We start from the raw sequence: 26,734 nt of genomic DNA on the forward strand, positions 1-26,734 counted from the left end.
CTGCTCTTGTCAAGGTCACCAATAATTAATTCTCATTTTCCTTGATTCATTAGCAGCATCTGACACTAACTTCCTCTTTGACAGATGGTCCTGGAGGCTTCCACAACGCCTCAGTCACTATTGGTGTTCCTCCCCTGTCCCTGACCACTCCTACTCTGACTCCTTTGCTGCTTTTTCCTCATTGAAGCCTCTAAACTTTGCGTGTCTTGGGACTCAATACAATGTTTTCCATCCATACTCCTTCATGGGTGATCTCAAGCCACTTCACGGCTTAGACAGCTGTCTCTAACTATTGTGCATTAAATTGAGAGCATCTGAGAGCGTCTGCATCAGCGAGGGGATTCAGGGCAAGGTGTGGGTAGACAGCAGGCTATGAGTATGCAGGTATGAGGGTCCCTCTAGTCAGGTGCGCGTGGGCTGGGTGTTGCACAGCAGTATGTGGTGAAATGTAGGTCAGCAGACCTGGCCCACGATTAAAGGCTTCACAGTTCAAACTATTAGGACCGTTAAAACCGTTAACAGCTTGCTGCGGCAGGGGCAGGCCCAGAGGGAGGGGGTTAACTCTCATTGGTCAGAGCGCATCCTGGGGGCGTGGCCACATAGCTTTGGCAGCCTCCTCGGAACCAAGCTGCCTCTAGATCAGGCGCGTGCAGGCCCTCAGAGGTGGAGGCAGGAGCGTGGTGGGTGGGGGATGGGGAGTCGGGGGATGGAGGATGGGAGGGGTCGGGGGGGTCGGGGGGGGGGGTGGGAGATGGGGGGGTCAGGGGATGGGGCGGTCGGGGGATGGGAGGTGGGGGTGGGGGTGTTAGGATTAGGGTTAGCCCTTTCTTTCTCTGTGACGAAAGACCACCCTGGCTCTTCAGCTTCCTTGGGGAGCTGTTTTCGTCAGATTCTTTAGGGACGAAGGCCTCCCGGCCTGCCTCAGAGACCAGGAAGAGAGTCCGCCCCCGAAGTCAGGGTGAACCGGAAGCCAGGGAAACCCACTGGAATTTTGGTCATTGATTATTATGACGGGAAATCCCTTGGAGGGGTAGGGAAAGGACAAGGAATAACTTATTTAGCCTACGATCCCAGAGTTTGTCTCCTGGTAGAAGAGACTGAAAATGAGAAAGCGACTGTACCGAGGTTGAGGCAGGCCTGGTGGAGGCCAGAAAAAGAGACTAGTTTTCCCTGTGGCCAAGTAGGGGCACTTGGAGGACCCTGCACTGCGATCTCAGGATTCTCTTAGTTGAAGATGGTGTCAGATGGGAGGGCTTGGAGCCCCTCAGGACACACCCTCTTCAGCCCCATATATTCCTCCCTGCACTTAAAGGCCCTTGTTGTGGAAATAGTCACTCGCACTGAAACCTTTTCCTTCCTTTTCTGCTTCCTTTAATGGGATTGGAGGAGGAGAGAGGGAGGGAACTCAGCCCTTGTGAGTTGTTAATATGTGCATTTCAATTTTCATTTACCTTAAAATAGCTAAGGTCCAACTAAGAATGACTACCTCTTCATTACTAGTGTTATACTAGTATCTGTGAGGAGAGGGATTTTTGTAGATGGGATTTCTAGCCTCTGAGAATATAAAAGCATGTATACAGATAGCATGGTGACAGGTGAATGCACAGAGGACAGGTAAGCTGAGACTCTTGGCACATCAAGCACCAGGTGGCCATTAAGCACAGTTGGTATAACCATGGAATTTCTTCAACCATATTTAAGAAACCTCTTAAGAGTAAGTTAGGTCTGGAACCTGGGGAGTAGTTATTCTAAACCCCAAACAACAGGTTATATAAATTACTCTATCAGCATAAACAGAAGTGAAAAACAATAGAGGATTTATCATCTATATGTAGTTACAATGACCTTAAATAATGACCTTGTAGTGATATGTATAAAAGTGTCTAGATTCTAAACCTATACTCTAGATGGAGGAAATTCTGCTAGTGTGGATGGAAGAAAAAAAACTCGGACTATCAGAAAAACTCGGACATACAGACGCCATAGACTGTAGCCCACAAGGCTGCTCTGTCCATGGAATTCTCCATGCAAAAATACTGGAGTGGGTTGCCATTTCCTGCTCCAGGAGATCTTCCTGACCCAGGGATCCAACCCAGGTCTCTCCTGCATTGCAGGCAGATTCTTTACCATCTGAGCCACCAGGGAAGCCCCAAACATGAGGATCAGGAATCCCATTTTATCTCTTTTATTAAAATATATAATAAAGTCTGTGATGATATAGGGACTTAAATGTAACAATTGAAAACAATGTGTTTTAAATTTATGGATATTTGGAAAGTTTTGCTCCATTGTCCTAATTTAGTTCCCATTTACACATCTAATAATATTTTGTATTATTTGCCAGCACTTATTATTTGCTAGGCACAATTTGTAGATTCTGACGGTATAGCAGTGAACAAAACAGACAAAAATTCCTATCTTCAAAGAGCTTAAAACTACATTCTGGTAGGCATGGGTGTGCATGCTGAGAGACGAAATATGATAAATTAATAAAATATATAATGTATTAGGATGATAGGGTAGAGAAAAAGCAGGGAAAAGACATAGTGATGATGATGATGATGATGGTTTTGGCCTCACCACTTGGCATGCAGGATCCTAGTTCCCTGACCAGGGATTGAACTTGTGCTCCCTGCAGTGGAAGCTCAGAGTCCTAACTATTGGACCGCCAGGGAATTCCCATATAAGGGCTTTTGTGTTTCTTTTACTGTGAACCATTGGCTCAGATGTCCTGACCATTTTCTGTAAGATTTGTAGTGTGATACAAAATTTTCTTTTAAAAAATGTTATGTAATCAGATTTGTCAGTTTTTTTCTTCTGGACTTTTTGAGTCAAAGTTTTCCCCACTTCCAGGCTATAGAGAAATTTACCAATTTCCTCCACCCCAGTGCTTTTATGGTTTCATATTTATTTTATCTCTGATTCATTTGTAATATTTTGTAACATATGGTGAAAGGACTAGATCTGATTTTTTTTCATACATCTATTCAGTTATCCCAACCCTACTTTAAAATGTTTATCTCTCCCCAACAAATTTGAGATAATACCTTTATCATAAACATACATTTCTATTTTCAGAAAGATTTATTGCTCTGTTCTGTTCTACTGGTTTGTCTATCTAATCCTGTGCCAATTTATGTGATGAGATGTGAGGAAACATCTTGCCTTGTTCCTGATTTTAGTGGGAACATTTTTTAGTTTCTGACCATTAAGTGTAATGTTAGCACAATATTGTAAATCAACTATGCCCCAATGGAAATTTTTTTAAAAAGTATGATGTTAACTTTGGATTTGGGGGTAGATGTTTTCTATCAAGTTGAGGAAGTTTCTGTTTTTTTACTTTGTTGAGAGTTTTTATCATGAATGGGTGTTGGATTTTATCAAACGCTTTTTTGTATCTATTAATATGGTTGTATATCAGTTCAGTCGCTCAGTTGTGTCTGACTCTGCGACCCCATGGACTGCAGCACGCCAGGCCTCCCTGTCCATCACCAACTCCTGGAGTTTATTCACACTCATGTCCATTGAGCTGGTGATGGCATCCAACCATCCTCTGTCGTCCCCTTCTCCTCCTGCCTTCAATCTTTCCCAGCATCAGGGTCTTTTCAAGTGAGTCAGTTCTTTGAATCAGGTGGCCAAAGTATTAGAGTTTCAGCTTCAGCATCAGTCCTATAATCCTAATGGATTATATTAATTGATTTTCAAATTCTGAACTAGCCTTGCTTGCATCTCCTGTTGTGTATAATTCTTTCTATACATTGTTGGATTCAATTTGCTAATAATTTGATGAGGACTTTGCATCTATGTTCACGAGAGACACTGGTCTATAGTTTTCTTTTTTTGTAATGTCTTCGTCTGGTTATATTATTAGTGTAATGCTGGCCTCATAGAATGAGCTAGAAAGTGTCCCTTCTGCTACCTCTTGGGTGAGGTGAGGTTATACAGAATTAGTATGGTTTCTTCTTTAAATGAATTGGTAGAATTTACCTGTGAACCCATCTGGACAATATTGCCAGTTTTTAAAATGAATTTTCTTCCGTTTTCATCTCAATGATCTAGCATAGAACCTATTTATCAAGAATTATTAAAGAGAATTTGAGCTAATTATTTAGCCTATCTGAATCTTCACAAGCTTTTAAATGGGGATAACAAAATCTGCTTCACAAAATCATTAAGCTTATATTCTGCAATGTGTCTAGCACTGGGCCTAGCACATAGTAGATACTGTGAAAGTAGTACTACCTCTAACCCCTTGATTCTGTGGTCTATTGACTTAACTTTCTTGCAAAACAAATGCTTATAAGCACACAAATACATGTAATTTTTTAGAAAGTTAGAAAACTTCAGTGTGATAAATTTCTCTAAACAAGGTTAAACTATATTAAGTGTATACCAAACTACCTGTATTTGTTCAGAACTTACGCTTCGTCTTATCTAGATCTATATTGGGGATCTCATATGTGTGGGTATCATTTTCTATGCTCTCAGTGATAATGTACAATCTGATACATATGAATGTTCTGTGGGATCAAGGAGACAAAATTTGGAAATTGGGCTTGTTTCATAAAATTCAGGTTCTATGATCATCATATGAACTCTATTATGTAGTATATTAAGACTGTCAGTGAGCAGAGTAGGAAACTGCTGTAAGAGGTGTGGGAAGACACTTTTGCCCAAAGCACTTACTCTTCAACCAGCTTCTTACTGCCCAAATTCCACAGCTTTCTTGGCATTCCAATACCCTATGGACTAAGAAGAACTAGTCTTCTCGAGAAAGGTTATAGATTAAGTCATTCATTGTATCAGGCAATGAAAGAGGGGTTTATTGGTCTTTTTCTAAAAGCAGATTATTACTAGAGGTGGCAGAACAAGAAATGAGAGAGCAAAGGATGGAAGGCAAATTTACTTTTTTACAGGTGGCTAGGTTCGGGCTCTGATACTGAGGGGAATTTACATGCAATTTAACTGCAAAAAAAAAAAAAAAACATAAAACCTATTTCTGGCGGATATGTAATGGGAATTTTCATCAACTGGATGAGAATATAACTGCTGAAATGCCCTCATCTACATATAACAGTCACTGTAAAGTAATCTTTGGAAAAGTACTGTATTAACCTTTTAAATGAATGTTCCTCTCTTTTTAAAAGGAATAATCATAAGACATGAATTTTAATGTCTGGAATATCAAAGATATGCTCAGTATTCCCTCAGGCTCTGGGTAAGTTTTCTGGTTATGTATTATCATTATTTTTTTTTTGGTTATGTATTCTTCTACTTGAGAGGATTGATTTCATGGAAACAGGCTCCCCTTTGTATCAGTTTATAGTAACAGAGTTACCCCGTATAGCTTCTCCCCCTTCTCTTCCCCTCGCTGGTCACCACTGAAACCCCCTCATACTGTCTTCTCCCTTTGCCTATTTTCTAATTATAAAATTAATATCAATTCAGCTATGTGTGTTAGTTGAACAATGACTGTCCAGCACCAGACCTAGGGACTATGAGGCCTGTGAGAATTAGACATGGTCCAGCATCTAGAAACTCTTACCTCATTTGGAGTGATTGCTATTGAAACAGCAAGGAGCAAACTCAAGACAATGTATTCAGTTGTGTCCTACAATTTGTAGGTACCATGAAATTAAGAACCACTCCAACTGCTAACAGGGCTCATTGAAATATTGCTCCCTCTACCACTCCGCTGAGGTACTTAGATTGGTGTCCTCTAGCCATGCAGAAGGGCCTGCTATTGCTAGCTTGGTGGGTGTGCCCCAGAAGTGGTATATATGGAGGGATTTCCAATTGTTTCTGGCATGCTTTAATCTTTGAATAGTTTCTTTTCCTCCTAACACCTTCCTAAAGACAGCAAAAAACCTTAAACATTGTTCTTTTTTTTTCCTTGAAAATAAAAAAAAGGCTTACAGTTGATACAGAGTAGGGGAAAAAATATATGTTTAATTTCAGATCATAGCTTGAAGATACAAATCCTACATGACTTCTGTAGGCTCATAGAGCTGTTTCTTTTCCAGCCCAGCTAATTATTCTCTTTGACCTAAGAAGGGAGTCACAGAGAGCTATTTAGCTATTTTGAGCAATGATTATGCAAACCATATTATAATATATGTGTGTAGCCCATTACCTTAGCTAATCTTAGAAAATGATTCTATGAGTCAAAATAATTTATCTTCTCTGTTCTGAACAAGTAGGGTTTCTTTTTTTCTTGTATTAATATATAATGATTCCTTTGGCTTAGAATATGTAATTTATGTGCTATCTATTTTAAATTTAACATTTGGAAAAGGAATGATCTGCCTGTGTGTTTTAATGAAAAGGATGTTTTCTTGGGTTATACAACAGCATTAAGTAACATAAACTGTTATTGAGATGTCTTTCAAGTAAAAACTTGAAGACTATGTTTTGTCTATCCACTTATGTGCTATCTCTGTGTAGACTCAGTACACTGTATTCAAGTGTGATTGCATCATTATTAATATCATTACCCCCTTCAAATGTGAGATTTAGACTGGCATAGGTATCCGTGGGAAGCAAATTGAGGGTCCACAGCTGGAAGTATTTACAACAAGCAAGGATAAGACACTAAGGTGTGAAAGGGAATAATACAGTGCTTAACGGATCTTTCTGTGTGCAAATCTGAGTTGATCATATTCTTCAGTCTGTATGAGACCTATATTAGTCTGCTTGGGTTGCCACAACGAAGTACAGTAAACTGGATGGCTTAAACAACAGAAAGTTATTTTCTCACAGTTCTGGAGATTGAAAAGTCTTAGAATTGAAAGTCCTATGCCAGCATGACTGGTTTTTGGTGAAGACTCCCTTCTTGGCTTGCAGACAATTGCCTTTTTCTGTGTCTTCACATGATGGAGAAAGAATGAGGGTAAGCTCTTTGGTGTCTGTTCTTATCAGGACACTAATCTCATCAGAGGGTCCCATCCTCCTTACTTCATCTAACCCTAATTACTTCCTAAAGGCCCTATTTCCAAAATTCATCAAAATAGAGATTAGGGTTTCAACATACAAATTTTGGGAGGACACATACATTCAGTCCATATCTAGGTCTATATTCTTTTTTTTTTTTTTTAGGTCTATATTCTGATTGTTGTATTACAGTGTCTTCTCTCCCTCTAGTCGTGCTCCTTTCCTTCCCTACAGACACACATTCTAGGGGAGTTAATGTGTATCCTTCCCATTAATCTTCTACATACTCAATTACATACTTGTTTGATATGTATGATGTAGGCTTACAAATTACGTTAATACATGAGAGAGTTCATTACATTTTTATTTTTCTTCACTCAAAATTATGTTTTTGAGACTTATCCATGTGGTTATATGTAAATCTAGTTTATTGCTTCTGACTACTGAATCAGTTATATGCATAAGCTGTATTCTATTTTTAATCTGTTCCCTTACTGATGAATAAATTCAACCTTTTAAAATGTTCTCTTAATCCCTAAAGATTTTATGAACTTTGATCTCCAAAATGGTGTTAAAGCCCATAATCTTGTTGTACAAGAAATAATCGTGTTAGTCCTTAATGTCTGAATTTCCATCTGATTGTTCCCAGGTTGTTGTAATCAAAATGTCTGGCATTCATAATTTCCTTCTTTCTTTACAGGTAGTACTGGCAGTGTGCAGGGGACTGGGAGGTCAAAAAAAGCTAGCATTCTGCCCAGAATATCCTGAAATAATTTCAAATTATGGTTTTCATTTGTTCAGGATGTTTGTCTACTTGATATACTTTTATCTTCTTGCTTAATTTCAGGGCCAATAAGTCGTCTAACTGGAATAACAATCAGACTGATTACTCCAGTCTCAGTGATTCCCAGTTTCTTTTTGGATCCCAGTTCTGTCCAGAAAGTTCACAGACCCTGTCAACACCCTTGGACTCTGAAGTCCACTTGAGACATCCAAAACAGTCACAACAGAATTTTCTGGATGTGAGTTTGAATTCCAGAATTTCTCTGTACATGTTTCACAGTCATTACGGAGATAAACTGTAAAGATGACTTATTTTGCTGGATTATATTTTAGAATTGTACACCTCTAAGGATCACTGCCCTAAATAGATTTGTGTTTGACTGGTGATTCATTTGACTTGGTAGTCTGAAATGGAAAACATTTATATTTGCATTTTCTTCTATTACTAAAGCAACACAGAACATTTCCAGTACTTTGAGCACTCCTAAGGTGTGCCAAATATTACATGACATTTTCTAAGGCTTGTCATATTATTGTTTGTGAATATTCAATAAGAAAAGAGAACTTTAGAAAAATAGGGGCAAAGTAATATAAATATATTCTATATGGACATTTTTTTCCCTAAGAAACATCAGACGCTTTGTGGATTTTAGTCCATTATACCCATTAACTCCTTGAATAAGGAGATGAGGATACTGAGGCCTAAGTTGATGAATAAGGGCCAGAAAGTGTGAAAGTGAAAGTCACTCAGTCATGCCTGACTCTTTGCAACCCCATGGACTATACAGTACATGGAATTCTCCAGGCCAGAATACTGGAGTGGGTAGCCATCCCCTTCTCCAGGGGATCTTCCAAACCCAGGGATCGAACCCAGGTCTCCTGCATTGCAGGTGGACTCCTTATCAGCTGAGCCACAAGGGAAGCCCGAGGGCCAGAATCTCTTGATTTTTTGGAGATCAGCTTGTTTTCTTTTGTGAGTCAGAAATATATATATTTATTTATTTATTTATTTTGGTCTAGAACCAGATTTAACTTTACACACAGACTTAACTGCATCAGATAGACTTAATACAATTAGGTCACTATTGTAACTTAGTAAGGTATGCTCTGAGATAAGCATTTTAGTACAAAAATTGGTACCCAGTGATATGAAGGAGTAAATGTACTACCTGAACGTTTCAGAATAAGTTTTGCTTCAGAATGCAGGAAGTGGCTTACCATGTACCATTTACATTACATGTCAAACTTATCAGTAAGTCTAGTTCATCAGCAACTGAGCAACAACTTGAGTTAAACTTATTAATATAAAAACTTTAAAAAAAACAAAAAAAAAACTTTAACACATTATCTCAACAGCATAATTTTCTGTTGTTCCCTTTAAACTTATACAATTGGTTTTAAGCCATTTTAGCTGACATTTTAAAAATCTCTGGGCTGGTAAGGCAGAAATTATATTAGTAAAAAGAGTTGCTTTTCTTTAATATAATTTTCTGGTGCATATGAAATAAAAAGGAAATACTACATGCTGCATTGGATTTCAGTATTATAGTTTGCACTTAAGTGTAACTCTGCTTTGTGTAGAGAATAGTGAATGCTATAAATATTTTTATGTGTATAATGCTATGATGTTTTTCTTTTCCACTGAACAGAGTGAACCTAGTATTTTCACAAAGTACCAAACAAAACCCCAGCTGCTTGGAGGAGAAACAAAAGATGGAGGCTCGTTTCCTCTTCCTTTGTCTCTCGGAAAACCAAAAGGCCTCTTGGAACAGTTTGAGGAGAAAAAGAAAAGTGCAAAAGACAGATGTGACAGGTACACAAAAACCTTTCAAGTGGATGAGACAGCTTCTCTTTTCTGAGTGAAAGAGCAAATGGAATGTCAGTAGTTAAATAATTCAGTTTCAGCATGATAACATTCTTACTTTTACCGCTTATCTAGTAATTACTCTTCATTTGCTTTCTTAGGCTGCCATAGTTTTGGTGTCTCTGAATATTAAGCTAAAGGACTTCTTAGAGAAATGCAATATTCAAGTAATGTTAGGTTTATTCTGCCTAAAATTCTGTCCTTTTTTTTCAGATCAGAATTAGGAAGTTAGCTAACATTTGTTTCAGGGTCAAGAATATAGCACATGAATTCTTAAATCATAGCTCAGGCTGACTTTCTCACTTTGAAATGTTGGTATTTTTAAATATATAGCCTAAATTTTATACATATTCTTATTTGTTTTATATATATATAATATATATAAGCAAATTTAGGACTACTACATTAATTTGTAAATAAATAAGTTGCAGTCACTGAGGAAATTAACTTGTTCATTTCTCCATAGTAAGTTATTATCAGGACATCCTTAGTTATCACAGAAATTGTAATGCCCAAGCAGAAATATACTTTATTATTTCTGTAACAGTAAAGATGTGTCATTTAGCATCATCACTAATACTTCCATGTTGTTTTTGTTGTTGTTCAGTTGCTCAGTCGTGTCTGACTCTTTGTGTTCCCACAGACTGTATGTAGCCCACCAGGTTCCTCTGTCCATGGGATTTTCCAGGCAAGATTACTGGAGTGGGTTGCCATTTCCTTCTCCAGGGGATCTTCCCAATCCAGGGATCAAACTCATATCTCTGTGTCTCCTGCATTAGGAGCCAGAATTTCTTAAAGAATTCTAGATTAGGAATTCTTTAAAAGATTAGGTATATTCTCCACTATATACCTATATTCCTTTAGTGAGAAAAGCAAAATACTCTATTTGAAGTGTTTGATTCTGTTGGTAAGTAAACACTTCCCAGATGTTGACAGATTTCTTTCCTGTAGGAATGTAGGCTCTAGGATTCATAACAATGGTACAGTACTACTGATGAGCAGGCTCCTCTCATCTTACTGCTTCAAATAAATTAGTCTTAAGTTTTTTGTTCTCTGGGCTTTTGGATTATATTACTTTGTTTGATCACAATTTCTGTAGCTTAAAAAACTTTTGGAAACATTAAGTTCTTGATATTTCCTTCTTCCCTCTCTCTTTCCCTCCCTTCCTTCATTTCTTTATTTCATTTTTCATTTCCTTTGCTTTTTTTGTAGTGAAATGAGTTTATTTATTTTCTTTTCCTTTTTTTTGGTTGCATTGCTTGTGGGATGTTAATTCCCAAACCAGGGGTTGAATCAAGGCCCTCGGCATTGAGTGTGGAGACGTAACCACTGGACCACCAAGGAATTTCCAGAAATGAGTTTCTGTTAACAATTATTTACAAGATGGCAAAAAATTATAGTATTTATACAGAAAGAAAAGATGATAAGGACACTGAAGATTATCTTTTCCATTAAAAAAATTTCAAGTTTATGATATTGATTTAAACGCTAAGCAGAAAATCATAATTTTCATAAATTCTGGCAAAAACAAACCCCATTTTAGATTGCTGTTTTCTGTCCATAAGTGCTTGTCAGAAATGTGATGAAGAGTGAGAAATGTTTAAATGAGAGACAGAAAGTATACCATTGTAAATTTGGAAGCAGGAAAGTGATAAGGCATGGTACAGAGTTGACATAAGAGATGCTACTAATCAATAAAACATGTATTTACATATTGTGTTTTGAAAGTACATTTTTTCCCAAATGAGTAGAAAGAGCGTATGAGGTTAAAAAAATCTCAAAAGAAGCCTTACTCATTCACATTGCATTTGTTATAACTCTTTTGATAGCAAATAAACTAGCCTGGATAAAAAGGAGGCTATATTAGCTCTCTGAACCAATCTGGGAAGGACAGGGAATGAAACAAAATCAAAATCTGTCTCTTTTCTGTGCTTCTCTTCCCATCTGTGCTTCATTCTCTCCTCCTAGAGACCACCTTCCTACTAACACAGAAAAAGAGACTCTTACCCCTTAGTTACAATTTGAAAATCCTAGTGAAAGCTTCTAATGGATTTATTTATTTGGTTATTGAGGGGTGAGTGAAGAGGGGGATGTGACTTGAAGTTCTCATCATAATCACTTATTGGATGCAACAAGAAACAATTCTCCATTAGAGGTGGATGCTGGGCATCCCAGACAATGGATGTTCATTACCCAGATTATTTTTTTTTAATCAGTTATGTTTGAGAAAACAGATTAGTCTCATAACTAATGAATAACCTAAGGACCACAAGGAGATTATAAAACGAGCCATATTCTTTCAAGATTGGGGATCACCACAGTGAAATCTGTTCATTCACTCACTCAATAAATGCTGTGCTAGGCTCAATAGGGCACACTGGGGATCCCAAGGGGAGGAATAATGGTGCCTGTCTTTGAAGTTCTCAGTCTTGTTTCAGAAACAGGTATATGATGGATAAATTAACAAGTGAGCCAGAGTTAATAGCTGTGAGCAACAGAAATAACTATTTAAATGAAAAAGGAATTTATTAAGAGGGTATTGGAATGGCTTCTGGTTCTGAGTAAGACAGAATAAGCATACAACATCCTATTGCTCCCACTGAATGCAACCAAGCCCTGATGGTGTGCATGTAGCATCTGAGGGCTCTGAAAAATAAATAGTAGCAGGTAGGTTGAGGAAGGGAACTTGAATTTGAAGTATGATAGCCTAGCGTTGAGATTTCTGGGGTTTTGTTTTTAACTAAAATGTAGGATGTTTGCTCTGTGGCAGACACTGTTAAGAAAATGAAAAGACAAGCTACAGACTGGAAAAAAATATTTGCAAACCACATTTTCAACAAAGGACTTGTATCCAGAATATATCAAGAACTCTTAAAACTCAACAGTAAAAAAACAAGCAACTGAATAAAAAAATGGGAAAAAATTTTAGCAGACACTTCACCAAAGAAAATATATGGATGGCAAATAAATACATGAAAAGTTTCTCAACACCATTAGCTATTTTGGAAATACAAATTAAAGTCACAATGACATTACTAATATGAGTAGATGATAGTACTACTCATCTATTAGTGTGACTAAAAATAAAACAGACAAAAATTGACAATGCTGGGCACAAATATAGACCAAATGGAAATCTTGCTGGTGGATATGCAAAATGATACAGCCTCTTTGGAAAAGTTTGTCAGTTTCTTACAAAATTAAATGATTTACTATCTGCCTCTGCAGTTCTACTCCTAGGTATATATCTTAGATAAATGAAAACTTATGTTTTCATAAAAGTCTATACAATAAAGTTTATTGTAGCCTTGTTCATAATCATCAAGAACTGGGCACAACCCAAATGTCCTTCCATGTATGAATGGATAAACCATGGTATGTCCATACAATGGAACACTACTCAACAATGAAAAGGAATAAACTATTGCTACGCAACAACATAGATGAGCCTTAAAGGCGCTCAGTTCAGTTCAGCTCAGTTGCTCAGTAGTGTCCAACTCTTTGTGACCCCATGGACTGCAGCACGCCAGGCTTTCCTGTCCATCGCCAACTCCCAGAGCTTGCTCAAACTCATGTCCATTGAGTCGGTGATGCCATCCAACCATTTCATCCTTTGTCATCCCCTTCTCCTCCCGCCTTCAATCTTTCCCAGCATCAAGGTCTTTTCTAAGGAGTCAGTTCTTCGTATCACATGGCCAAAGTGTTGGAGCTTCAGCTTCAGCATCAGTCCTTCCAATGAATATTCAGGACTGATTTCCTTTAGGATTGACTGCTTTGATCTCCTAGAAGTCCAAGGTGCTCTCAAGAGTGTTTCAAAGGCACTATGCTGAAAGAAACCAGTCCAAAGACTATATGCTATATGATTCAATTTATATGACATTATGAGAAAAGCAAAACAATAGGGATGGGTATTAGGTCAGTGGTTACCAGGGATTAGGGGTGTGGGCTGGTCTTTACCACAACAAGACAGCCTGAAGGATTTGTTTGGGGGATACTGTCTTATATCCTGGTTGTGGTGGTGGTTACATGAATCCGAAATTTGTGACAAAACTCACAGGACTGTGTACACATATATATACAAACTTCCTATGTTAGTTTAAATTTTTTAAAGTGTTAAACATTATTGAAAGATATTAAGTGGTTCATTTTATTAGTTAGGATTACGTTCAACTGCACTGACACATGTACTCTCATTCTCGTAATAATAATAGAAGTATTTAAAAGATGCTTATTTTTCTTTAATGCAAAAAATCATCCTGAAGTGTGTGGTTCAGGGCTAGAATGGTAGCTCCATAGACCTCATGGCTCCTTCTAGCAGTGCAGATCTAGCAGATCCCTAAAGTATGATCCCTCTCAGTCCTCACAGTGCTTGGAGATTTTATATCAGATTTCCAGACAGTTGATGGATGAAGGAAGGAAGAAGGGTATTTTCCGTTGCCTTTAGGATTTTGTTTTTCTTGGTCATGCCATGTGGCTTGCAAGATCTTAGTTCCTCAACCAGGGATTGAACTTGGGCCAACAGCAATGAAGGCATGGAGTCATAACCACTGGATTGCCAAGGAATTCCCCAGGATGGAATGTCATCTACCTAGGTGGCAGGGCGTTGCTGGTAGAGATTAGGAATCCAGTTTGCAAGGGAAAAAATGAGGCCAATTTAAGTTTCTGCCAAAGTCATACAATTGCCAACAACTACCTACCATGAACAACTTTCCAAACAAAGTCTCAAAATCAGTCCCGTGCAGATTCTGCGGCCCACTAGACTCTGCCCAGAGTGCAGTGGACCCTTCCATCCGTTGTTGTCGGTGTAGTCCACTTTCATTAGTCCCATGGAGCTCCATCTTTCTACTATGATAGCCACAGCCACCAGAGAAAGAGGTCACAGTGTTTTTACCCTGATTCCCAATCTGACAAGGTATATGTGAAGGGAGAGCTCAAGTTCAGGAAAAGCTCAGAAAGCAAGCTCCTGGCATTCTCAACCTCAAGAGGAGGAAAGGGACTCTGCTTCTTCCCAATATCCCTAATCTGAGGAACTCCTCAAACAGTAAAGAGGATCAGATGAAGAACAACCTAAAATAAAGAATCTAGACTTTTCACTCTAAGTACAAATTTGTAAATGCTGTAGTAGAGGTTTCATCCAAATGCTTTGGGAGCCCTGAGGACAGGCTTCCAGCTCTGACTGGGGGCGTGAGGAAAAACTCCATCCAAGGGAGCACATCTAAACTGAGTGGGAGTTTTGGGCAGAGATCTTGGGTCTGTCAGATTCTCAAGTCTGCCTCTGAATCAGCTTACTCTGTGAACCACCATTAACACTGTTTTATATAACTCTGCTCTATTTTTGTATACTTTCAAAAATAAAAATGGAATTGTTTCCTATGGATTATTTTCAATCTGTTTTTTAATTTAATAATATTGAATGGTTATATTTCTGTTTCATCTATAAAATCATTTTGGTGGCTGCATTGTGCTCTTTTATATGGATCATTTAGAGGGTTAGGTTTTAAATGTTTAATACATATGAGAAATGCCAAGAATATACAGTGAGGTAATGATAATCTTTCAACAAATGATGTTGGGAAAACTGAATCCCTATGCAAAACAATGGAAAAGGATCTTTATCTTATACCATTAACAAACATCAACTCAAAATGGATTAAAGACGTAAATGTGAGACTTGAAACCATAGAACACCTAGAAGAAAACATAGGGAAAAACATTCTTGACATTGGCCTTGGCAATGATGTCTTGGATATTACACAGGTAACAAAAGCAAGAACAGACAAATGAAATGACATCCAAGTACAGGCATCCCTCAGTATCCACAGAAGACTGGTTTCAGGAGTCCCTGCATATGCCAAAATCCAATGATGCTCAAATCTCATAGTCGGCCCTCTATATCTTCAATTTTTTTTATATCTTCAATTTTTTTTTTATATCTTCAATTTTGAATGCACAGATTCAACCAATTGAAGATGGAAATTTCTGTCCATGTTTGGCTGAATCTGCAGATGCAAAACCCTGGAACGTAAAGGGCCAACTCTATTTATTGAATAAAAAATCAGCATATAAGTGGACCCATGCATTTCAAACCTATGTGGTATAAGGGTCAACTACAAAAAGTTTCTGCACAGCAAATGAAATCATCAACACAGTGAAAAGGCAACCTATGGCACAGAAAATACTTGCAAACCATATATCTGATAAAGGGTTAATATAAAACATTAAATGAATACCTACAACCCAGTCACAAAAACAAACAAAATAGCCCCGAAATATCCTGATTAAAAGACGAGCAAAGGAATTGAATGGACAGTTCTCCAAAGAAGACATTCAAACGGCCATCAGTTATATGAAAAGATGCTCAGCTTCACTAATTATCAGGGGAATGCTAATCAAAACCACAATGAGATATTATCTCACACCTATCAGAATGGTTATCATTTAAAAAACTAATAACAACTGTTGGCAAGTATATGGAGAAAAGGGAACCCTTGTACACTGTTGATGAGTGTAAAAACTGGTTCAGTCACTTTATTTAATTTTTTTGTCACACTGTAAGGCTTGGGGGATCTCAGGGTCAAACCTGCACCCTCGGCAGTGAAAGCTCAGAGTCTTAACCACTGGACCTCCAGAGAATTCCCTAGTGCAGCCACTTTAGAAAACAGTACAGAGGTTTCACAAAACATTAAAAACAGAACTACCACATGATCCAGCAATTCCACTTCTAAGTATATACCCAAAGGAAATGAAATCAGGATCTTGAAGAGATAACTGCACTCTCATGTTCATCACAGCATTATTTAAAATAGCCAAGAATGGAACTAACCTAAGTATCTATCAATGGATGAATGGGAAAGAAGATATGGTATGTACATACAGTGAAATATTCTTTAGCCTTAAAAAAAGGAAATCCTGTCACTTGTAACATGAATGAACCTGGAAGACATTTTGTATAAATGAAATAAGCCAGACATAGAAGGGAAAATACTAATTATATGCTACCACTTATATGAGGAATGTGAAATAGTCAAACTCATAGAAGCAGAGAGTCGAATGGTGGTTGTTGGTGGGGGAGGTGTGGGGGAAACAGGAAGTATTACTCAAAGGGTACAAAGCTTCAGTTTATACAAGATGAATAAATTCTAGAGAGCTACTATACAGCATAGTGTCTATAGTTAACAATACTCTATACTTTAAAATTTGTTTAGAGGGTGGATCTTTGTTAAGTGTTCTTATCACTAATAATAATAAAGAAAGAGGGTAGAAGGAAACTTTCTGAGGTGGTAGGTGTATTTATGGCATAGATTGTGGAGAGATGGTTTCATGGTTGTATACTTGTCTCCAAACTTGTATATGTTAAATATGTACAGCTTTTTGTGTGTTAATCATACCTCAATGAACTAATTTTAAAAATTAGTTTCTGAGTTCATCAACTCAGAAGAGATGATGACTACAAGCAACTGGCATAGCTATGTCATTATGCAAGACTAGGAGTTCTTTTTGTTCAAAATTTCTAAAGCATTGCTCCACTCACCTTATAGATTTCTGGGTGCTTTTAAGAGGTCTGCTGCCATGCAGATTCCTGAGCCTGTATATGTCACTTGCTTTTTTATTTCTGCAAAATTTTAGGACCTTCTCATTATCCTTAGAGTTCTGAACTTTTATAGCACTATGGTTTGATGTGGCTTGTCATAAGCCCTTGGCATGGAGGAATTCCTTTTGCCCTATAAACTTGTGTCTTTTGGTTCTGGGAATTTTTCTTTTATTATACCTTGGAAAACCTCCTGTTTTCACTCTTCTTACTGTCTGGATCTCCAGTTTTGGTCAAGCATTGAATCTCCTGCATTGATTCTCTAATTATTGTTAATTTTTTTTTTTTTTTTTACTATTTGCTTGTTTCTCATCTGTCTTTTTTCTGTTTTCTATCACATTTCCATACTGTATCTTCTGGTTAATTCTATTTGTTTAATTTCTGCTATTTTAATTTATAAGTACCTTTTCTTATTCTTATTATCTGCTTTTATAATTTAATAGCATTCTGTTCTTATCCTTAGTTCACTAAATTTTTCATTTTAATATTTTTATTGTTTTCAGGTCATGTCTTAATCTTGTTCATAAAACTATGTGGTTTGTAAGACTCTGAAATGGTTCTATCAAATTCTTCTTTTAAAGTCAGTCTTGTGGAGCATATATAAGACTGTGGCATGAAGAGCTGTCCTATTGGGGTTCAAAAATTGATATATTATTGTATAAAGAAACAAAAATCTGTAAAAATTTTTAATGATGAGCCTTGTCTGATTTTTTTCAAAAGTGGGATATTTGAGGAATAATTATGATAATTTATTTTTCATTAAAAATTAATATCATTCCCAGAATTATCCCCATTATTACAGACAAAATAATAGTCATTAGACTAATATGTGTCCAGGAATTTTTGACTATCCATAGGAAGTCACTATCCTCCGAACCATGTTGCCATAAAAATGAAAGCTGGTTCTACTATAGCAACCACTTGAATTGCTAAAATTCAACCTCATTTAAGATTCATATAGAGTATATTTTTAAAAAAAAATAAAGTTTTGTTTCACTTTGGAAATGATCACAAAAAGTCAGTGTTCTCCTTTTCTAATCTGGGCACTAAGATTTCTCAGGGTTGAGTCTTCAGCTCAACCACTGATCAACCACTGTTTTGATGCTGCACTGGTAGAATCCTGCTATGTTCATGGAATCAATTTTGTTACATACTGTTTAAGAATTTCACAAAGGTTCACTTTCTTTTTTCTCTCCTATTTTAGTGAGACTTTATACAACTTCATTTCCCATATCAGAGAAAGCATTCACAAGGTAAGTATGCCACATTTCAAGGTGTTAAAACATCTTACATTTTAAGAAGTTTAATAATTATATTGTATTGGTTTTTGTTCGTGTAAAATAGCAGTATTTTAACTACCCTTTTTTATCATTAAGTGACAGTTTGCCAAGTTAGTAAATTGAGGGAACAGTCTGTGAATTATTTCCTAATTTGGGGTTTCTTAGTTACAGACATCAGTGGAAGAGTCTGAGGAACATCTCAGTTCCAGAAGTCAGTCTATTTTGGATTCTTTGGAAACTGTGGCCAAGACATGTGAGTGTCTCGTGTTTGAGATTATCGGCAGGGGGCACTGGCGAGCAGTGAATGTGAACTTGCTGACCCTAGTCAGGTTTCTGCCAGTGGTGAGGTTCCATAGAGTGTTTCAGATGAGAGAATGGGTACATAAGATTAGACCTGAAGAGATGTGGAGCTGAACTGGGTAGCAGGCCCCACCCCTGCATGGGAATGCCTGGTCCCTCCATGCCTTTTTTGAAGCATCAGTCCCCCACCCAGTAACCCAGCTGCTTCAAGGCAGATGGTTCTGCCAGATTTCTAATCTCACCACCTGAAGTGAATCAATGGAATCCTTGAGTCTAAAATGAACTGCTGGCTGTGTTGTCTATAAAGGCTCCCTTGCTCCCTTAGGACTTAGAAATAAATACACCACTCCTTCAGGAGTCAGAAATATTCCAGTCACCTACTGTTCTGCTTGCTGCCTTCATTTCAATGACAGCTGTTTTGTAGTGAATCACAGCATCTTTCTCAATTTCAGTTACAGTCTGTGGTCTGTAAAGTCCTCTGTTCAGTCAATTAGTGATTTACGTTTAGGTGAAACCATGGTTCAGGCCCTTATTCATCAGAAGGGAGCCATGACACAGGTCTCCGTAAATGAACACTTCCCCTGGAACCAACAGCTTTTCAGCTCAAAAGCAAGCTGATGACTGCATCTGCACTTGTTTGCATTTGTCTCTGTATTTATTTTTTTTACTTTAAACAAATTGAAGTCAATTTATTCAAATGTCAAGAGATGGATTGCTCATGATTTATAAAAATTAATGCCTTTGTGTAACTTTCAAATTAATCCCCATCTGTCTGCAAAGAAGCACTGTACTGTCTGCTGGCTTCCAACCTGAGTATCCCACACACAAGGCCACTGTGCATTTGCTTAGAAACCAGTTCTGGAAGCCCAGGACTGTCACCCTCACAAGAAGATGCAAGACAAAGAGCAGAAGGAAAAAGGAGGCTTCCGGTGTTTAACATGATAAAATAGCTCATTGTAAGTCCTGAAAGGAAAGCACTCCTTTTACTCCTCAGATTTAAAACTGGGTGAAATATTGATACAAAAAGGAGGACTGCAGCAGAGGTGTGGCATTTAAGGCCCAGAACAGGGAATGGACGTGCTCAAGGCCACAGCACAGGGTCAAGGCAGAGAGAGGAGAACCGAGTCTGCAAAGGGAGACATAGGGATGCCTTGGTAGGCATAGGGATCCTGATTCTTCACTCCTGACAGTTCCTTAACTTTGAGAGCTTAAGACTGACCAGGCAAACAGTAAAACACTGTGGCATTACATTAATTAAAAGCCAGGTCATTCTTAAAAATAGGCACGCAAGTAGCCTGTCCAGAATCATTCCCTTTCTTGGTAGGCAGTCACTGAGAGGAACCAGGCAAATCTGCTGTCAAATGGCTAGGCCCAGTCCAGCTAGCCTAGAGCACTGAACCTGCCAGTCAGTGTATTCTGCAGGCTTTCAGTAGGCACTCACTGTGCGTGGAAGGGGGAAGATACTATGTGAAAGCACTCTCTTGGTTTATTATGTCATTCATGCCTTCACAGAATGAGGTCATAAAATCTTTCCCCAGTCACACTCTGCCTATACAACCAGAAGGATCACTCAAAGCCATCTAATCTAACTCCCCTTCTTCTTCAGTTGAGGACACCATGAACCAGACAAATAGAATGAATTGCCAAGGCCATTTACAATCCACTTGACCTTGGGTTTAGGTGGGGTAATTAGTACACAGCAGTACTTTCACCTAAGATATATAAATTCTATTGAAAAGTATGGTCATTAGAATAAAAAGGAGAGGCCACTATCAAAATCAGAAAATACCTCTTTTTGGAAAACAGGTAACTCCATACATCAAAATTCATTCCAAAGGAATTAACATACTGTGTGGTGATTAAATCATAAATAGAACTATAAGAAGCATGAGCAACATTTTTATAATTTTAGAGTGAGAAGTGTCTTTCTGAGCAAGGCACATATAATTAAGAAGAATGAAAGTCATCTATATGAACCATGTTGGAATGGAAATACTTATTAATTGATAAATGAAGATAGCACGGTGCTTTTGTTTGCATGGCTTGCTCCAGGACACATCTTATGGCAGAGAGAGATCAGTCAGCGAAAATTGGGAAGGGTATCCTAAAAAAAGGGAGGACTGAGCAAACTCCTTTTGTACATGGAGCCTTCCAGACCTTTACTCAGGTGGCTTTCATTAGCACAGCAGGGAGAGCAAAACTATCAAGGGAAATCATTGGCCATCAGTGGAAAAACATCAGCGTACAACCTCATCTCAATGGAGCCCTTGCTGAATCTCTAAAATAGAAATGAAATCTTTTTTGAGGACAGCAACAAGGTGATGGGGAGTAGAAGGACCTTGAGTTCACCTCCTTGTACAAGCATGCCAAAATCACAACTAACTGCTGAATAACCATCAATAAAAAAGATTGGAATCTACCAAGAAGGGGGGGGGGTCAAATTCAAAGACATAAAGAAGAAACCATGAGATGGTAGGAGTGGCACACTCACAATATAATCAAATCCCATCCCACCCAGGTGGGCGACCCACAGACTGGAGAATAATTATATTGCAGAAGTTCTCCCATAGGAGTGAGAGCTCTGAGCCCTGTGCCAGGCTCCCCAGCCCGGGAGTCCGGCATGGGGAGGAAGAGTCCCCAGAGCAATTGGCTTTGTAGGGCAGTGGGGCTTGACTGCAGGAGCCCCTCAGGACTGGGGGAACAGAGACTCTATGCTTGGAGGGCAAAAGCAGTGACTCCATAGCAGCGACTGCCTGCTGGTCTTGGAAGGTTTCCTGGAGAGGTGAGGGCGAGGGTGGTGGTGGGGGACTTAGCAGGGTCCTGCATGAAACTCTGGCTGGAGGCAGACATTCTGGGTCCCTGGCACCAAGACCCGGCCCGACCAACAGCCTGAAAACTCCAGTGCTAGGACGCCTCAGACCCCACAGAATCATCTTTACAAGAAAACAGAGGGCTTCCCTGGTGGTCCAGTGGTTAACCATCCACCTGCCAATGCAAAGGACACAGGTTCAATCCCTGGTCTGGTAAGAATCCACATGCCAAGGGGGAACTAAACCTGTGCACCACAACTACTAAAGCCAGTGCACCATGCACTGAGAGCCTGTGCTCTGCACCAAGAAAAGCCACCACCGTGAGAAGCTGTGCACCACAGCTAGAGAGTTGCCCCAGCTCATCGTAACTAGAGAAAGCCTTCGAGGCAAGGAAGACTAGTACAGCCCCAAAATAATTAAATAATAAATAAAATTATTTTAAAAGAAAATAGAGTACGTAGCAGAGCAGCTCCCTTGCTGCGATCTATTGAAAGTCAGCCCTCGACATAATTTGTAAAAAAATTAAAAAAAAAAAAGAAAATAGAAATATTGGCAATATACTGGCAGCGCACTCAGGGGTCCTGAAGATCTGTCTCTTCCATCAACAGTGCTTGGATGGAACAGACCCAGGGATGCCCTTTGCTCTCACCTCTGACCACCCTCCAACCTTTTTTCCACTCACAGATTTTGAATCAGCCACTCAGCTATCCTTGGCCACCAGGCCCAGCCAAGGCCATTTTTTGAGATTAACTCCTTATTACCCATCAACCATGTGAGCTCCCAGATTTGTCACAATTATTCCATTAAGGTGGAGGCCGCTGTCAACCGCCTGGTCAACAGGCGTCTGCAGGCCTCTTCTCCTACCTCTCTCTAGAGGGTGTGGGCCACTTTTTCCCACATATTGGCTGAGCAGAAGCACCAGGGTGTGAGCGTCTCTGGGAAATGCAAAGCCAGTGTGGTGGCCACTCCCTCTTCCAGGACTTGCCGAAGCCATCTCAAGAGAAGTGGGTAAGGCCCGTGACGCTTATGGACGCGGCTGTGTTCATAGAGAAGAACCAAAACGAGGCCTGTGTCGACCTGCGTGCCCCGGGTTCTGCCTGGGCAGAACCCGCATGTGACTTCCGGGAAAGCGGCTTCCTGGAGAGGCAGGTGAAGCTCATCAAGATGGCGACCACCTGATTAACCTCTGCGGGCCGGCTGGTCCCCAGGCAGGGCTGGGCAAGTATTGTTTTGGAAGGCTCACCCTCAAGTCTCCCAAGCACAGGGGACTTTGAGGAGCCCCTCTGGTTTCCGGACTTCTACCTGAAGCCCCTCTCTGCAGCCACAAGGCAGCTTTTTAACCACCCCGGAGCCTTCTCCCAAGCCTTAGACCAAGTGTAAACAGGAAAACTTTTTGAAGAAAAAAAGATTGTCCAGAGTATGGAAATGGACTTTAAATGGCATATTTTTCTAAAAAGCTAAAAATATCTGTTTATAACCAAAGCAGAAATGAAATGAGTCCTCTTCTCTGGAAGACACACACACACACAGGATCTATAACCTATACGTGGGTATGCACATGTATTAATACAAAACTCCAGAAAATGCTCATAATGCTAAATCCAGGAAGCGAGAACAAGGTCTACACAGGAGAGATTTGATCATTTTTCATTGGAAGCATTTGTATACTGTTACAGTTTTTAATATGTGTTTATTGGCTGTGTCAGGTCTTAGTTGCCAGCACTTGGGATCTTTCCTTGCCACGGAATGGGCTCTCTAGTTGTGGTGCCTGAGGTTAGTTGCTCCGAGGGATGTGGGATTTTAGTTCCCCAAGTAGGGATTGAACCCATGTCCCCTGCATTGTGGGGCAGATTCTTAACCACTGGACCATCAGGGAAGTCCCTATGCTGTGATAGTTATTAAAACAAAAAAAAATGGATAGATTTTGGAAGTAATGTGCTCAATACAAAAGCTCTTTAAAAGAGAAGACCCTGAATGTGTTTCCTTGGGACAAAGAAAAAATACGTGGGATCACAGACTGATGCTTACTGATTACTGAATCTAGAATTGAACACTTTGCTTGCCTTCTTCATTCTCTGCTTTTGTGGCTGGTAATGTTCAGCTGGTAATGTTCACTGTTCCTAAGAAACATTGCTATTCGTGAACTCATCTAGGGTAGGATAATTACATTTGCTTTCTACTACAAATATCAACATAGATGTCTGGAAAAATATTTCATTAACTGAGTTTAGGAGCAGGGATCCAGTGCTTAAAATACAAGTAAACAGTCTTTTTCTAGTTGGTCAACACATGGAATTTACCATGATCATAACTACATTCTAGAAAGATCACTCTGGTGACAGGGCCAAGAAGGCAGGCCAAAGATGAGTTGGTGCCGTCACTGGGGGAGTAGGTTTCAGAGTCCCAGCAGGTGCTGAGGTTGAGTCTGCTTTGGCCAGGATGTCCTCAGGGAGAGAGGGAAGAAGAGACAGTGGGGGAACCACCTTGCTCTTGCTTTCTTTCTTCAGCAAGGTTGATCCAGATAGGTGCTGGCAGAACAGGCTCAGGTGGCCCATGCCAGCTTCCAGTTCCTCCTTCTCCCCGAAGGCAGCCTAGGCAGGGTGGAGCATACCATAGTCTTCATGTGGTGAACTGTCATTGTTCTGTATTTAGGGCAGGAGACTGCAAAAGCTCAGAGTGGTCTGATGTTGGAAAGAGTGCAGGACAAAGGCAATGTGGAGCAGGCCATCCTCGACTTGCAAAAGAGATTCGAAGCTGTAAGTGTTAGACCTTGACCCCTGTCCTCAAGTGTGTGTTTCTGGCGCTGTTACTAAGACCTATAGAGATATCTTTAAAATTGCAAAATTTCAGCCAAGAACAGAGGCCACCACAGGCCCCTTGGTAACAGGTCAGGGGAGAGCCCAACTTCCTTTCTCAAGGTTCTCTGGCATGTGGACCCTAGGGACCCTGCTCCAGAGTGTTGCCATGCTTCTGCTTATAGTACCCAGCAGGGCACAAGGTTTGGTTCTGCTGGTCCATTCTTTGTTTTGTCCACACATTTTGTTGTGCCCTCTGAGTTGCATTGTCCATAACTCCTTACTTTTCCACTGCCTTTCTTTAGAGACAAGCAGAGTTTATAGAAATGAAGTCCAACCTGAAGCACCTTGAAGTTTTGGTTACCCAGCAGAGTAAGGACTTTCAGCAGCTGTGTGAGCATCTGGGCCAGCTGAATATGCCCAGTGTTCTAGCACAGTTAAAGCAACTGACCTCCATCGCTCTGACACCCAAACACGTAAAAGACAGTGCCTCTCAGACATCACCACCTCTGGCGCAGAGCCTCAGTTTCACCAGGCAGGACAAACATACCTCTGAGAAGCCAGTTATGTGGCAGGCCCAGGCCCTCCCTGCTGCATGCAGTCTTAGTGTGGGCTCCCCAAGGCCCAGGGAGTTTGTTGTCTGGGGTGAGGGATCAAAGAGGGATGCTCTCCAAGAAGAGGCTGTGCAGCCGGCAGTTGGAACTGGCAAAAGAAACAGGCAAATCACGGACAGGGCAGTGCAGACTAGTTGCCAGAACTCTGTTACTAAAACAGGTTCTGAGAACTGTGGCTCTCCCTTCCTGGGTCACAAAGTTCCTGAAGCTAGGGACCCAGTTTCCCAAGGAGACTCACAGCTTATATCTCGAGGATATAAGGACTTAAACAACTCTGCAACCAGCATTAAGAACACCAGCCAAAAACGGCAAGCTAAAGGCGTATTTTCATGTGACCCTTGTGAACAAAGGTTGGTGACCGAACAGAAAGGCATAACTGTAGAAAGAGGGAAAAAAGGCAAGCAGCAGCAGCCCAGGAAAGCCCCCAGAAGAAGGTCCCTACGCAGGAAGCAAGAACAAATGCCTAGCAAAACCTGTGTTTCTAATTCTAAATATCCTAGGCCTCCAGTTTCCAGTTCACAAAGGTCCCCCCGGGGGCAGCAGGAAACTCTTGCTCAGCCCCTGCAATCTGGGGGCCCTGGGAGCCCCACAGATCTAGTTTGCTCTGCTCAGGGAGGAACAGTCATGCCCAGTAAGACCACGAGGGCAGAGCAAGGGAACCTCATGCAGCGCAGTGGGCATTCCACCCAAGACAACAGCCTGCTGCCTCCCAGTTCCCAGGGGGACCACCGGATGAGCTGGTTCAGTGACCTCAATGACCTCAACCCCAGGACAGAGTCCCCTCAGTCCCAGGAGTCAGGGAAGAATATACTCTATGACCTGGGTTTTGATAGCAGCGATGATGGCTTCTGACCAGCCCATGATGACTTTGGCTGATGGTTTTTGGTCTTGTTGGAAAGACAAATCACAGAACATTTGGGGTGGCTGATGGCAGAGTTCTCAAAGCCTGTCTGAAACCTTCAGGGTCAGAGGCTGGGCTTGGATGGGGTGGTGGTGGGGGTCAGTGGAGGGCTGGGGGGCAGATCTGGCATTCTGGGTACTGGGCACTCCCCATGACAGAGCATAAGGGATAAGTGCATCCTTATTCATGGGAGTGAAATGTGTGAGGAGGGTGTGAGGAGAGCTGGGGCAGCGGCCCGGGAGTGGGGCATCAGCAGGAGGGTATTGGGTCTGGTACAAGGAGAACTGCCCTCCGTACGGAACATCCAGTAGGAGAAGGGCTCTCACAAAACTGTTGCTATGGCAGCAGGACTCCCAAACACATCCTTTTGGTCTTCAAAACATCTCCTTCACATGACCAATATCTTTCTGGGCCTCAGGATTTTTTTTAAAAATTTGTATCCATTTTTGCTGTGAGAACGTGCATTTTTGGGGTGAGTGGATGTATTCCGGGACACACACTAGCTCAGACTTCTTGTGAATAGAGAAATGAGAGTGTTAAAGCCTTGAAGAAAAGACAGGTGACTCACACTACATGCTGGGAGCCGCACTTTTCACAGCCATGAAGTCCCACTCTTCTTCCCAGCTGTTTTCCCATGCCCTGTTTTCCACCCTTCTTTTAAAGCTAACGAGAGTGGCTGCAGGCCCTGCATCATTTCTGGAGAGCAGTGGGCTTATATGAGACTTTGGCTTTCCATTTGTATCTTGTTAAAGTTTTTGAATTTTTGCAACATATATGTTTCTTTTGTAATTCAAAATGATCAAATAAAGATCAAACTTTAAAAAGCATGTTTTTTTTTTTTTTTTTAAAGCATGTTTCTTTCATTAAGT

At 40.1% G+C, this 26,734-nt stretch overlaps 1 protein-coding gene across 2 annotated transcripts; it reads left to right on the forward strand.

Annotated features, from left to right (window-relative positions):
- The first annotated feature begins 609 nt into the window (after nt 1-609).
- IHO1 (interactor of HORMAD1 1) lies at nt 610-25,936 on the forward strand. 2 transcript variants are annotated; one of them, XM_043441922.1, is made up of 8 exons: nt 610-680; nt 5,148-5,218; nt 7,778-7,952; nt 9,363-9,526; nt 18,370-18,418; nt 18,611-18,698; nt 24,208-24,311; nt 24,656-25,936. In XM_043441922.1, the coding sequence occupies exons 2-8, from the start codon at nt 5,163-5,165 to the stop codon at nt 25,814-25,816; spliced, it is 1,797 nt and encodes a 598-aa protein (XP_043297857.1). In that variant the 5' UTR covers nt 610-680; nt 5,148-5,162; the 3' UTR covers nt 25,817-25,936. The 2 variants fall into 2 exon arrangements, with proteins under 2 accessions (XP_043297857.1, XP_043297858.1); XM_043441923.1 differs by lacking the exon at nt 610-680 and adding an exon at nt 3,556-3,609.
- Nucleotides 25,937-26,734: the final 798 nt, after the last annotated feature.

The sequence above is a fragment of the Cervus canadensis genome, chromosome 22 (genome assembly GCF_019320065.1).
Source record: "Cervus canadensis isolate Bull #8, Minnesota chromosome 22, ASM1932006v1, whole genome shotgun sequence".
In the NCBI taxonomy this organism is placed as follows: domain Eukaryota; kingdom Metazoa; phylum Chordata; class Mammalia; order Artiodactyla; family Cervidae; genus Cervus; species Cervus canadensis.

What these genes read in the sequence shown, in the direction of transcription:
- IHO1 (XM_043441922.1), top strand. Translation starts at nt 5,163, where the DNA reads ATGAATTTTAATGTCTGGAATATCAAAGATATGCTCAGTATTCCCTCA. An exon ending in TCAGAGAAAGCATTCACAAG is followed by an intron (nt 18,419 to 18,610) that starts GTAAGTATGCCA and finishes GGGGTTTCTTAG; the next exon opens with TTACAGACATCAGTGGAAGA. An exon ending in GGAAACTGTGGCCAAGACAT is followed by an intron (nt 18,699 to 24,207) that starts GTGAGTGTCTCG and finishes TTCTGTATTTAG; the next exon opens with GGCAGGAGACTGCAAAAGCT.